General features: G+C 43.2%; 1 protein-coding gene across 1 annotated transcript in view; it reads left to right on the plus strand.

The window, feature by feature from the left end:
• Positions 1 to 11,989, plus strand: part of tex264b (testis expressed 264, ER-phagy receptor b) — a 31,445-nt gene extending 19,456 nt beyond the window's left edge. The window contains exons 3-4 of the mRNA XM_083668826.1: positions 3,276 to 3,447; positions 10,853 to 11,989. Coding sequence (XP_083524952.1) covers positions 3,276 to 3,447; positions 10,853 to 11,139 — 459 coding nt within the window. The 3' untranslated portion in view covers positions 11,140 to 11,989. The remainder of the gene's footprint in view (positions 1 to 3,275; positions 3,448 to 10,852) is intronic.
• The last annotated feature ends 3,042 nt before the right edge of the window (positions 11,990 to 15,031 follow it).

The raw sequence follows: 15,031 nt of genomic DNA on the forward strand, positions 1-15,031 counted from the left end.
TTTATTTAGAGGTATTTGTGCTGGGCCCCCGTGCAGCTGTTCCTCCCCGAGCTAGGAACCCGGAGAGAGAGGGACAACAGACTCATCTACACTATGTATCCTCCATCATTCCCCTCAGGACCTGCAGAGAGGGTGGGAATACCCTTTGTGTGCGTGTGCGTGTGCGTGTCAGTGCGTGTGTGTGTGTGTGTGTGCGCATGTGGGTGGGTGGGTGGGTGGGCGGGCGGGCGGGTGGGCGGGCGGGCGAGAGATTGCTGCAGTTATTTCAGTCAGAGCAGTTTTGATAGGCTAGGCTATATGTTTTCTATTTTCTACTAAATGTACAATGTAGTAGTAACCCCTAAACTGCGATCATTTTGATAATTTAGGATGAGCAAATCATGCAAAGCAAAGCATGCTTTTGATGAATGGAACAGGCCATATTGACCTGGTTTATATAACCATGTGTCTGTGCATGCATTAAACTTCCCATGACCCATTCCCCTGTGAGATCCCTCTGAAACAGCCACAGCTTCGCCTGCTGTGCTGTGCACACGAGCTCCACAGTGCTGCATGTTAATGCATCTACTCCCAACGGAGATGCCTCTGTCAGATACCACAGAGAAGCATGGGACACAATCATTTCTATTGAGTCAATAAAGCGCTTACAGAGCTATCTCTAGGAATGACTGTGAGCCAGGCATGCTGAGCATGGATGACACTGACTCATATAGGACTGGAGAGCAGAGAGTCTTTGGAGGGTTGGGGTGCAAAGGTAAGGATTAGGATCAAAGGACATCAAACATTGAAAGTGTGCATTGTGCAGTACAGTTTGAGGTGGAATTCTGAGGTTAGGCAGTGACCTTGATGAGAGAGAGAGAGAGACTGACTGACACGGATGGAAGGAAGGAAGGAAGGAAGGATATACTTGATAACATGGCCATTACTAATCTGCCTTGCTGTGTGTTGTGGAGGGTGATGGGGGGGGTGACCCCGTCGTGACCCTGTTGCTGCACACTGGCTCTGAAGTGTTCCCTGAGGGCTGGACTCTGATATTGCAGGACAAGACAAAAAACAAAAATCAATAACTACACTAACCACTATCCTCAACCCAATTACAAAACCCCACAGTGCACAGATTGTGTCAGCGTTTCTACCACCTTTATAATTACATCTCTTCCCTTTTGTCTTTATTACTCCCCTTATGAGAAACAGTGAACTCACATTACAGTTATGTCCATACCTTCCTTTCTCACACACCTCACACCTAGGCTTGGTAATAGGCATTTGTGTGAACCTCCGGAGCATCAGTGCCTTAGATTCTTTGCCGGCTGTGGGGGGATTTAGGGATGGGAGAGGCTTGAGCTGTACCTGGAGCAGCTGTTGGTTCAAACTCAGTCACGACAAGCCCCTTGGAGACCAGGAGTCTATCTATCTGTCTGTCACTGTCCCAGAGTCGGCCCACTTCTCATCACCCAGATATGCCCTCCTCACTAACAGTTAACTGTTTGCTTGCCCTCCTTCTCTGTGGCTTAATGGCTTCAAATTAATGAGTAATGGTGTGAAACTTAAAGTTTGTTTTTAATGGCCATTATTATTCTCTCATTTTCTGGAAAGTTTTGCTCTTGGTCAGAAAAACAGCCAATTATGCTCGGTGCACAGGGAGAGGGGAACCTGTCTGTAAATGCTAATCATTTCAGGGAGGATTACCATTTATCACCCCCCCCTGCCCCCCTCCCCCACTTCCTACTGAAGATTTTTTTGTTGCCATTCTCGTTAATGAAGCGGATAGTGGGAACTTTAATGTGCTAATGCGACCTCTACGTTAGCATTTCTCTGTTGGCTGTGGATGCTGGACTCTGAGTCGGCCTTTGTGTCCAGGGTTGTCCCGCATGTACCTTCACTGTCCTTGCTTACCTTTAATCATCCAATTTGTATGGATGAAGTTTTGGCCATGCCATGTATTTCCTTGTCATTCTAAACTAACTCTGGGTTTGGTCCCGAACCTAGCAAATAATGTTTATTTTAATTTTATTTAACCATAGAAGTCACATTGAAATTTTCCTCTCTTTTACAATTGAGCCCTGGTCAAGAATGCAGCATACAGTAGACACAATTATACAGACACAACAGAAACAACACAGCATACAACTGTGTGTGTGTGTGTGTGTGTGTGTGTGTGTGTGTGTGTGTGTGTGTGTGTGTGTGTGTGTGCGACTCCTGCTGTGCAAAGATAAAGACATGACAGCCATGAGATATGCAGATGTTTTTGAAGACAAAAAGCCATCAATATTTGGTTGTGTTGTAATTACAACCGCTGTGATTTCTGCATGCTTGTGTGCTCCATCAGCCTTAAAGGAAAACCGTATGTGTATCACTGTACCGTAGGCTGAAAGACAGATGGTGAGAGTCATGATCAGAATAGGTTTGAAAATACGATTTGACATCCCTCGGGCACACAAGTGATTTTTTTCCTCTGTGAGTGTTCGCACATATATTTATTTTTGTGAGTGTGAGTGTGTGTGTGTATACATGTTCAGTGGACAATGAGAATTCAATCAATGAGAGGTGTGTCCCTTTATAGACGTAAGTCCTCTGACAAAGTGAATCACTTTGACTAGCTCACCTTGAAGAACTGTTGCCTAAACATCATGTCAGCTGTATAGATTTGACTGTAATATTTGGTGTTGTTAGTGTCTGTCTACTCTACTTGATACAGACACATTGATGGTGTGTGTGTGTACATGCTTCTGCGTGCGTATCTACTTGTACTATTAAAATGGTGTGTGCGCGCAGAATAACAAAACGGTACATTAAAAGTTAATGAGCTGGGAGAAGGGTAATGGTCTCTGTCAGGTGGAACTCCTCTCCTTCTAGCAAAGAGAAGAACAGAGAGAGCAACACAGCTTTAATTGAGCCAGCCAGCCTGCGCTAAAGCCAGAGAGGTTACCCATACATTAAAGACAGAACATGGGGATCAAAGCAGTGGTGTGTGTGTGGGTGTGAGGAGGGGGGGTTGTTCTAGTGTGTGGGTGGGGCTAACACCTCTGGAATCAAATCCTTTCTTATAGCCAATGCCCATACATAGTAGATCCTCCATATACCTGTTTGTGTATCTCAAACACACACACACACACACACACACACACACACACGTGTGTCCTTCGTTCCCAAACCAATGTCAGATATGAAATCGTCTACATTTGTGTGCATGTCATTGTCAGATTATTACTGGTGGTCATGGCATTTTCTTCCCCCCCCCCCCCTTGCCTGTCCCACTCTCCCTTCTCTCTCAGGATAGGAAGCTGTGTGCCCACCCGTTCCTGGAGATCTACAGGGGGGATGTGGTCCATTACATGAGTCCCCTGGCTCGTCAGGGGGACTTCTACGTGCCAGAGGTCCGTCTAGCTGAAAGGAGGCTGCCAGAGGGCGAGGAGTCAGATGAGGACAGGATGTCTGACATCACAGGTACAATGCAACAGACCCTAAACACAGACTGAACAGGGCCATAGCCTATGATATATATGCCATTTAGCTGACGCTTTTATCCAAAGCGACTTACATTGCAGTGAGTGCATACATTTCAGTATATATGGTCCCAGCAGGAATCAAACCCACAACCTAAGCGTTGTTACCGCCATGCTCTACCAACTGAGCCACAGAGGACCAACTATGAATGAGGGTGCTGGGAGTTTACCACTTATATTAACAGTGTTAGAAAGGACAGTATGCTGCTCACGAAGCAGTGACAGTACAGTACAACGCTTTAGGACAGTACAGTACAACGCTTTAGGCCATTAACTACTTGAACCACTTGTGTATTCACTCAGGACATGTCTGTCCTCAGTGGCAGGCATAAGAACACACATTGGTGGTACGGGGGATGCACTTTGAAAATAATGATCATCTATTGTGACAGTGTCAGTTTTACTGTTATTGCTTTTGACTCCTATTTATCAGAAATAATGAATAGCAGGTCCCTCACAACTTATTTGCTAGCTTTGCCTACAGCCAGCTGTAAGCTAAGGTCAGACTTGGGAAATACTTCAAAAATAATCTCATCATGTTAACCAAATGTACACGTGTTATTGAGAAAAACATTTTTTTTTAATAAGCTTATGTCAGTTTTTAGAATTATTCTAGAATCATTTTGAATATCCATCTGGTACCGATGGGATTTGGATCCTGTGGTTTGTTTATGAGTTGAGCCCCCCACTATGTGCTGTTGTTGCTGAGTGACACCCTGTCAGGTGCTAATGAAAGGCCCAGGCCCAGAAGCCACCGGCAGGGGTGTGGTGTCACTCATCGGAAAGCAGGGGGCAGCCACCATATGGGGGGCCTGCTGCTCCCTCACGCTGGACTGTATGAGTCTCCCCAGGGCTCACGAACACAGTAGCAGCATTGGTGTCATCAACAATACAATAAGTTTAGAAAATAATGATTCAGCAATGTTGCCTCATGACAGCAATTCCCTCATGACAGCCATTCCAGGGAAGCATTTTGATAGGGACGGACAAAGAATCAAGCTTGTGGAATGCATAGTGTAACACTGCATTGTGGAATGCTGAATAAAGAAGGGATTAAGCCAAGATTTAGTGGTGGTGTTTTTGTGAAAGTTTATGTAGGTGTTGTACACACCTTCTGTCGGTGTGTGTGTGTGTGTGTGTCACAGCCACAGCCACAGCCACAGCCCTAACCCCCTGCTGCCGCTGTATTGTATGTGTGTGTCACCGTTGACACTTACATGCTGAGCCAAGTATGATAGAAAACGTGTCAGAATATGTTTGAGATAACATGACCATGGGTTTTTAGAGCCAGAGTTTGACTCTTGACTTTGCAGGTTTATTTGTAGATATTGAAGGCTCGATATCAGACCTATTTCCATGGATAGATCAGTAGTACACACTGATGAGAAAAGGAAACGGAGCCATCCGGATCAGGTTCTCTACAACCTAGCTGCTGTGACACCAAATCTATCATCCACCAGCAGGAGGATTCTGTCTTTACCTGCTATATGAATTATCCATGTATGTTCTTATTCAAAACACACCCTGAGGCTGTTGAGGTGAGGATGAGCACAACCCCACACACCCGCCCCGCCTCTCCCCACCCTGCCCCCCTTCTTGGGGGCACGACTGTCACATTCATGAATTATGGGAAAGAGGAGAGGGAGTGAAAGTGAGAGAAATGATCGCAGAGCCCTGTGCATGCCTACAGTTTCAGCTTGCCTGATTTCCCTTTAAGTCAGATCCCCCTGAGCTGTGAACCTGTCAGGTGAGTCATAACTCCAGCAAGAGGTCTGCCATGAGCCCAGCCTACAGGCACACAGCACAGCAGCATGGAAATGGACCAGCACCGAGTGCTGGAGAACCACTGGAGTAGGGGACAGCAGCAGGGACAGTGTGTGTGTGTGGGTGTGTGTGTGGGTGTGTGTGGGTGTGTGTGTGTGTGTGTGTGTGTGTGTGTGTGTGTGTGTGTGTGTGTGTGTGTGGTGTAGTCGTGTGTGTGGTAGAAAATGTAATAACTATATCCCCAAGGGGGACATTGGTTTTTCTGCAGTATTAGCCATAAAAACAATGATGGGTGACTACCAGTCTAACTGAGAAATAAATCCGTTTAAGGGCCGTTGTTTGTCAGTGCCTGTAGTAACCCATGGCACAGACATGCTGTGTTGATGTGATCTGAAGGAACAGCAGCAGAGCAGGAGTGGGATATGCTGTGTGTTGTCTGTGAACCCTCTCGAGGTTTGATATCCTCCCACACAGTAAGAAATCACTTTGTCCTGGCTAATAGGCCTTCTGCACGAACACTTATTTGTTATATGCTTTTGTTATGTCAGAGTAACAACAATGTAGCACCAACTCACATTTTGGAGTTCACTTTCAAAGTAAAGTTTATTAAATCAGTTTTAATTCATTTACGTTTTTCCTCAGCTCAGACTGCTTCAGGACTGACTAGGCGTGTATCTTTGGTGGTTGACAACAATATCCCATTTCACAGATAATTTACTCTACTCACTAAAATCTTAGCATACCTGATATTGACTGGTATTCATATTCAGAGAAAATATCCTGGGTTAAAATCTGCCAACATCTAGCAGCAGGGATATGAAGTTTATGCTAACTTTTGCTAGCTATTAGCTTAGCTAGCTGCCAAACTTGAATGTCTGCATGGCTGGGCAATCAACTTTGTTCACATTCAAGGCAGGCACACTTCACCAGTGTCTTATCATGATTGGAGAATGTGCAACTGTTGTAATTAGTGATGTCAGCAGTCACAGCTATTTACATTGCTATGAAATATAAAAGGAGGTGGCGCACTTCAAAGCATGAACATCTTCAAGTGTCATTATTTCGGAGACAACTTAGATACTTACAACTTACCCTTTGAAAGTCGAGAATTACAATAAAAAATTAGTTAGGCCATTACTATGAGCATCATTTAGTGGTTTGCATTTCAGTCCGACTTTAAGTCCTCCACGCGTGCACACACACACGCGCACACACAGTAGGTCTGCAAATTCAGAGTAATCCAGCCTATCTGCTGCTCACACACTCACACTCACACACACACGCACACACACACACTCACTCATACCAGAATGATGTCGCTCCCCACTCATCCCCCTCTTCACAGTCTCTCCCTCTGTCCCCTCTGTATCTTCACACATGAGTGACAATGACAAATCCAGTGCTTCTCCATTGCCAGTGTCAGCAGTGTGGTGCAGAGTGGATGTGACATCTGGGGCCATGGCCGGGTTGATAATGTGACATGTACCCGTGCTTCTGTCACTTCCTGAGCTCATCTCAGCCAGGTCAATGGAGCATTGGAGCCTTCTCGGCCCATCGCCCCCTGTCTCTGTGATGTGAACAGCTCCACTAGCCCCCCCCCCCCTCTGTCTGCCTCCCCTTCTCAAAGTCACTCACATATATGTTTGGGTGCATTGACCAATAGGTATTATTTGGCTTTGCAGTTGAATGCATCTTGCAGAGGGCACTGTGTCAATATTTAATCAATAACTTGTATCATAGATTATGTTTATAGACGTGTTATATGTCACTCTACTGTGCCTAGGAAAATACCCAGCTGGATTCATGGATTCAAAGCAAAGATGAAAAAAACATGATTGTAACAAGGCAAGCTGAAGTTCTGCAGCCTGTTTCATAGGCACATGCAATAATGGATCAATTGTTGCTTTGAAGAGTGGAGAGACGGTAGCCTGGAGGTACCACTAAAGCTATTCTCTCAAATCCGAACACAATTTTGGGCCAAGAAAATAAGGACATCACGCCTAATGTGTGTTTTCCAAACTGAATAGTTTAACTGATTATATTTTGTGAGTTGCCCAGGGGAGAAAAAGTATTTAAGCCAAGAAGCCCATGTGACTAAGACCCTGCTCTACAGTGCTCAGTGTGCATAATTTTGTTGTTTGAATTCACTTTTCAGTTCCTCCTATCAATCAAATGCAAATGAGCTGGGTGTAAAATAATCAGCGAGAGCTCTTGGCTACATTTCCATTTGACGGCGAAGACAGCATTTTTCTTAGGATAAAAGGGAATGTGTTTCTGTACCATAAATAGTTTCTGCTTAGCTCTGTCTCATTTATCCTACATGGACAGTGTGTATTCTCTCATGTAGCCTAATGTTAAGTCACAGAAATGGTCTTGTGTTATTGTCCAGAGTAAATTCGTTTTGTGTTATTGTGTTCTGGTCATTTAGTGGCATACTGGTTAGTTTGAAATCATTTGCAAACATAGCCTAGTGATAAAAACGCTCAATGCTCGACCTCTGTCTCTCTGTCTCTCTCTGCCCCCCCCCCACCCCCCCCCCCCCCCCCCCCCCCCCCCCCCCCTCTGGGCAGGCAGTATGTGAGAGCCAGCATGACAGAATAAGATAAATAAACATTAGGATCCTGGCGGCTAGGCTAATAGACAGACAACAGGAGTACTGGCAAACCATCATTCTACTGCAAAAGCACTGACATAGACACCCGAAAATGAAACGCAAGGCATTTTTGGTTTATGTATTTATCACTTATAAATGCTGAGTTTGTGGTGGCACTTAAGCCTATCCCAACGACTTATGTAAATTGGGATAGATAGTGTTGGAAGATGTGGAGTTATTTGCTGCCTCAGCGTTGACTCCATCATTTGCTTGCAAAAGTGGTCTTGAGATTACAGTAGTGACCTTTCACCTTTTGACTATGAGGTTTAACATACTTGATTACAATGGCATTCTCTATGTGAACTCATAACTCATAACTGTCGTCTCACTTCTGTAATGTTATGTTAACATGTTACTGTTATGTTGGGGAGAAAAGAGGAGACAGAGAATGACGCTTTCCTCCGCCAATAGATGTCACCCCAGGAGCATTGACAAAGTCAGCGGGAGCTCTGCTTCTTATGCCACACTCTTTCTCTTCCCCCGTTCTCATCTTCCTGCACACTGTCTGCATGTGTGCGTGTGTGCGCCAGACTGAAGTGTGTATCGTGCTGTCAGAGGATATTAGCTTGTTGGTAACATTGATAACAAATGACTTCACACATTTATGACAAACATTTTCTTGAAATGGGCCTGAGGGCTGCTCAATTTTCCATGTGCAAAGACTGTTTTGGTAAGTTGGTTCAACCCAAAGTGCGTCTGCTCCAACCAACACCATCTTAGCACCAATATAGGCGGGGAAGTCAAGTGGAAAATAGTATAAACTAGCATACAATAGGCCTATGTAAGTCCACCCCCTGTGCACATCATTGTCTTAACAGGTTCAAACAACGCACTACACAATGATCCAGCAATGTATTTCTTTTAACGTTGAAAATCCACTATTGCCAGCGACCCTAAGTAGGTCTACAATAGACTACTGTAATAATAGCCATAGAGGCCTGACAGTGTTTACAGAGAGGTAACAAAAGGTATGAAATTATATAAATAAATGCATGTAAGCAAATGTAATACTACACTAAAGTGACAGGTAATTATGGTTACTGGGAGTTATAGAGAGATATAGGATAATTATTAGGATACCTATTTATTTAGCTGATGCCAATGATAAAAAAAACACGAGTCCCAACAGGTTCATAAAACAGCAAACAGAGACAGACAGCAGGTTGAATTTGCTGCGCCACTGTTGGCTTGTTTAAGTGCTTAGATTTTGATATCATAGACACTTCAGCTTGGGGTGACATTCATTACCTAAAACTAGTATGGTCATTTTATTTGTCAAAAATGATTATCCATTCCAATATTCACAGTGAAGTCCTGATTGGCGAGGACAATGGACATCTTCATATCATGTTCAGTTATCCCCACCCAGTCATTGCCTGAGACATGCCTTTGCATTTCACATTCACATTTATGGCATTTAACAGATGCCTTTATCCAAAGCGACTTACAACATATACATTTGTTTAAGTAAGTGAATTATCTATCCATCAGTCATCATAAGATAAAGTAATCAATGCTCAGACCAGGGGCCATTGGCAGTCACAATGCTAGAAGAAGGAATTTACTTTGGCCTCTACTGTACTCTAACTGGAACTTTTAACTACTCTAAAAACAAAATTACCAATTTAGCGACCATGTCAGCTAAAACTTAGTGATGTGTAGTGCTCTTTAGTGGAAGCAAATTAGAGCCTTTAATGGTTACAGATGTAGCGACTCTTTTAAGAGTACAGCCTACAGTGTTTCAGTGTAGTCCATCATTCTGAATCCAAGTATTCTAGCATTCCCACCGATGTGATGATTAGTCCATTGCTGCCCAGTTACCGAACACTCTCTCACCATCTTCCTCCATCTTCCTCTGTGGTCTGGTGTTAATTACAGATTCGCTCAGCTGTAAGTGGGTATCGATTTTAAATGGAGTTGTTTTTTTACTGCACTCTCACAAGATCCCTGCAACCGAAGCTAGTGTTAAAACACTTATTTAGATAGATGAGTCAGTGGTGTGAAATAACAAGACAGTTAACCTGTTGAAACAGTCTCATTCCAATGGCGGGGAAAAACATGTGATGTGTCTAGTGTTTGGCTGCTAACATGATGAATTACACCTCACTAGGTTCTGTGCCTATGGGGCCCCCTAATTAACAGTGAGAAGTTTCAGTGGTAGTGTGCTTACTTGAGTTGTTCCCACCAAGTCACACGTGGCACCTCAAATACACTCCTACTCTGCTGCAGCCACTGTTAATTAGTGACTGGCAAAATAACAAAAATAACACTGGAGAAAACGATAAAGGTCAGACTCACTCTCTCTCTCTCCCCGCCTCCTTTCTCAAATGACTTTCTCTGGTTAAATAATACACGTACAGAATGACTCTCGTTAGGCCTATATCTCAGTCTTTACCTCTTTTTGAGGTAGCTTTTCTAGCTTTTTCCAAGACGAATGTGAGCAGACAGCTTGGCACACACATTTGGCTGGTGGTTATTTGTTTCTGTCGGGGTTTAATTGTACAAAGTAGTTGGTTTTGATTGACGGACAACAATATGACAGAGAATTCCCTTAGACAAGTAATATTTTTCGATATAATGTCTTCCACAATGCACAAATTAGAAAGCTGACAGTGTTCACTGTCTCAACTGTATCAGGGAGGGACATGGGAGAGAGGAGGTCAACATGTGGAGCTGTAGTAGGGAAGGGAAGGCTCTTTACTCTAGGTCATATGTATATGGTCAGTTGCCATTTAAGGTTTTTGAAGTGAAATTGAACTCTTGTGTCTGTGGTCTCAGTTGTGGGCTTCACGTTATCTTACCAGCCCTCTCTGTCTCTCTTTGGTCCCAGTGTGGACTACCTGGCCTTTACCTGCTCTCTCTATACCTCTGATTCCAATGTGGTCTACCTGTTTTCACCTGTCCTCTATGTCTCCCTGTGGTCCTGTAGGTGCGGACTCTAACAGCGAGTGCAGCTCTGGGAGCGGTGTGTTCCTGTCAGACAGCAGGGAGACGTCTCTGGCCCCGTCCTCTGTGCCCTCACTGCTTCGCCATGACAGAGGGGGCGGAGACCACAGCGAAAGGAGCTCCACTGCGTCCTCATTCGAGGAGCTAGACCTGGAGCTGGATGATGGACAGGAGGAGACGGGAACAGAGCAGGCCCACACATCTGTCAACAAGCAACAGGATGTTCCCACTGAGGAGCGAGGGGTCAGGAGTGTCGAGGGAGAGGAGTGAAGGGCCCTAGGGCCTGGAAAAAGAAGGAGAGGGTTGGAAGGTCAAGTTTTAAAAGTCTGTTTTTAATCGGAGTGTGATTATTCCCAAACATGTATCAGGTGATTGATCTTGTTCAGCTGTTGGGTCAGTCAGAGTTCTAAAGGGAAAGACCTTGGTTTGTTCTGTCCGGATTTGGGCTGACAGGAAGTAGCCTACTTGAAAACAATCATCAGAAATATCTGTCAGGTATCCTGAAGTTCTTGAAATCCAGGGAAATGAAACAATATGAATAAGTGTGTTTGTATGCATTCAGATTTTTTCTTTGTTACTTGATTGTTATGTTCATTGTTTTGTTATCTCCATGGTTAAAATGGTGAATTATATCCCTTGTGACAAGTTCTCTTTTTACCATTGTCCTGTAATTGCAGTAGAACTGTATCTGTATTTGAGATGATCTTTCTTTTGACTTGTACATAGTGTTTGAATGACAAAACAATGTTGATTGGTTTGATATGTAATAAGAGCTCAATGTTTGCCAATACTGTCCAGCTTTTGCTACACCCCTTTAAACATTTTAAAACAACTTGAAATCTTGTTAGATTTGTATTGAAATGGTATAATGCATTATACCCACAAACACCGTTGTTCCCAATGTTCTCCTCGAATATCATCATCCTCACAAACTTGTGATCTATTTTTACAGTATAACAGAATGTACAGAATATGGTCACAGTGACTATCATACAAGTTGTAATGATTTACAAATGGCCTTACATTCAAACAGTTTTATTTTTATGTGGAGTATTTTGAACCACACAACTATAGACCTCATTGTCATATCTTGTTTTAACATATGAATGATGTGATGTGACCCTATGTTAATGAATGGTTGAATAAACCATAGACATGACAGTTCTCATGAAATGGCTTATTTTTTCTTGGTCAGGTGTTCTTGCTCAGGTTTTCCTTCTCACTACCTAAAGGCGATCTTCTAGATTGCCGTAAACACTAGGAGTAGGTGATACAGTTACCAGTGGTTGTTTTCTCTTGAATCTCTCTTCCTCCTGCTCTCTGATATGCGTAAGGCAGCTGCTGCTGAGAGACCACCCAGTGGTTCACAGCATGGTGCTTATGTCTAGGCGTATCCAATTCTGCATCTTCAGACAGCCGATTACAACCAGATAGACACCTCCAGAGACAGCACCTCGTCAGTCATCTCCATGGTGAGCCACATCCACTGAATGGGGGGGGGGGGGGGGGGGGGGGGTGACATCACAGAGGGATGTATGCCTCTGTAATTACATGAAAGACGAGAAAATGCTAGTTTTATGCTAATTGACTTGCTATATTTTAGGACTCATGCTTGTATATCCATAAGCAGCAGTGTGGTAAGGTATTCTCAAGATCACCTCTCCCACTCGTAGAAAGATGAATAATACACACAGTCAGAGAGGCGTCCATCTCCACTTCTCTTCAGCTGCATTTCTTTACCTCCCTGATTTAGGCGTGGGTATAGCTTAAAAAAAAATATGTTTTGCTGGATGCTACAGATGATATTACACATGATACTTATACTGAGGACACCAATGTCGAACACAATGAACCAGCAAGCAGTTTTGAAAATAAGGAAGAGAATGTCTTCCTGTGCCGCTTCTTTCCTAAGCATCCCAGTCATTTAGACCGAAGGGCAACCATTGTTCTTTAGATCAAACTGCCTTGTTACCCAGCATATTGTCTATAAACAGCTCTGAAAAATAACTACTCAAGTATATCAACAGACATAACCATTGGTGAATTATTTTATATGTTTTGTAAGGAGAACGTATGATAACAAATATCATACACTACCCCTCCCACACACCGGCACGTGCACACACACACACACGCACACACACAGACACACACAGACACCAGCATCATCAAAAGATCATCCATCAAAACAATCCCAAAGCTTGCACCATTGCTTTATTCATCACAAGTTTCCTCTCGGTTGATGGAGTGAGTTTCTTTTCCTCTCACTGATATCAAGGCAAGTTAGTGGGTGTATTTGTTCTGAGTCCACTTCAAAGTGCCACTGCCACCCACCCACTCTTATAGAAGCTCTAGCATGTTCTTCCAAGCAAGCGCATATATCTTTAATTCCAATATGCTGCTGGTGGTTTTTCCCTCTGAATGCACCAAAATGATGTGAACATACTTTGGCCATAGATATTAAGTTTCCACAGAGGCCAGGACTCTTAGGAATACTAACAGTTCCAATTAGGTGTATTTGCATTGAATGCTGATAAATCTACTGAATATCAGGAACACTGCAGCTCATGAGGGTATGGCTAAATGAGATCAACTTAATCCCTATGTGGATCGTTACACATAAACACATAAACTACTCTGGGAGCAGAGTGTGTGTGTGTGTGTGTGTGTGTGTGTGTGTGTGTGTGTGTGTGTGTGTGTCTGTCCGTCCGTCCGTCCGTCCGTCCGTCCGTCCGTCCGTCCGTCCGTCCTCACATCCTGATGAACAAACAGCTGCTGTCTGCTTGTTGTTTTTTCCACCTCCAATTGTTTGCATATGTTCTAATACGTCCACAAATTAGAGTGGATGCATATTGAGCAGTTATTTTATATGTGTGCAAAATCTTCAAGACTTACAAGGTGAATTTGTTTTACACATGTTTGCATCATTAGTCAATGATTATTTCATTATTCAATCTGTTCACTCTAAAATGTGTCATACATCACCATCCTCAAGCTAAATCTATTATTGTCACTAGGTGTTTCTGCTCAGAATGTGGGAAACGATATTGAAGAACAGCACGTTGACAGCACAGCATGCTTTCAATATGTCAATATTAATGTTGTCATTCTCAAACATCTAAGTTGAAGTGAAAAGATAGTGTCTGTGAGAAGGGGACACACCCTTAACTGGAAGAGAGAGTGGAGGTTTCTCCAGTGCCCCACTGTGGCTGAGGTTAGGTACTGCCCTTATCAACTCAAACCTACTGATGGTTCAACAAAGTGATGGTTCACCTGACGAAGAAACCAGTGATGTGTGATAATGATGAGTTGGTGACCAAACGTATGCTTTGAATAAAATCGCAGTGAAAAGTGAGCAATGATTACATAACTCACAACACTCCTTAATCTATTTTCATATGACAAAAGAGACAGATGTTGATGACAGGTTGCTCTTGGTGCTTTATTGATTCCTCTAATTCAACATGTTACTCATGAAATTAGATGTTCCATGGGCAGGAAGGCTTTGTTAAAGACCATTCTGTGTAATTCCCAAGGACATTAATTGACATGCTCCTATCTAAACTCCCTCCTCCCTTCAGGAAATATCTGCTATTGTTTCGTTAACAAAAATTCTATTCCAGGAGAAAATTGGTCCCTTTGTGTTAGAAGAGGGGGAATTACGCAACAAGCAGCGACCGCTAGACATTTTAATTACCACTGTGGGCACGTACTAAGTAATTTTTTTCCCCCTCTCCCATAGTGAAAACTAGCGGTTCTCTGTGTCCGGAGATGAAAAAGTATTTCTGAAAATAGAGAAAGCGAAAGAGAGAGAGAGACAGACGGATGGGTAATAAAGATTATTAGAATATTTCAGATTGATTGACAGTGATCTTTGTTTTCCACATACTTCCTGTCCTGGTTTCCAGATTCACTCATAGCTTAATTGGTTGTGCTCCCGATGAGGGCAGTTGAAAACAAAAACCAACTGGAGAGTGACATTTCTGAACATTTCTCCTGTGACTGGTTATGCAACAATGATTAAGCTAAATGTATGTATATCCACTGAGATATTTCATTTCTTTATTAATTTCTATGTTTTTAACTTATTATGCTTTTCAACATAATAAGGTTTTCACTGTCAGTATTTGTATCAGAGAGCATAGTCTCTCTCTCTGTCTCT

This window comes from Argentina silus, assembly GCF_951799395.1.
Source record: "Argentina silus genome assembly, chromosome: 4".
Taxonomy (NCBI): Eukaryota; Metazoa; Chordata; class Actinopteri; order Argentiniformes; family Argentinidae; genus Argentina; species Argentina silus.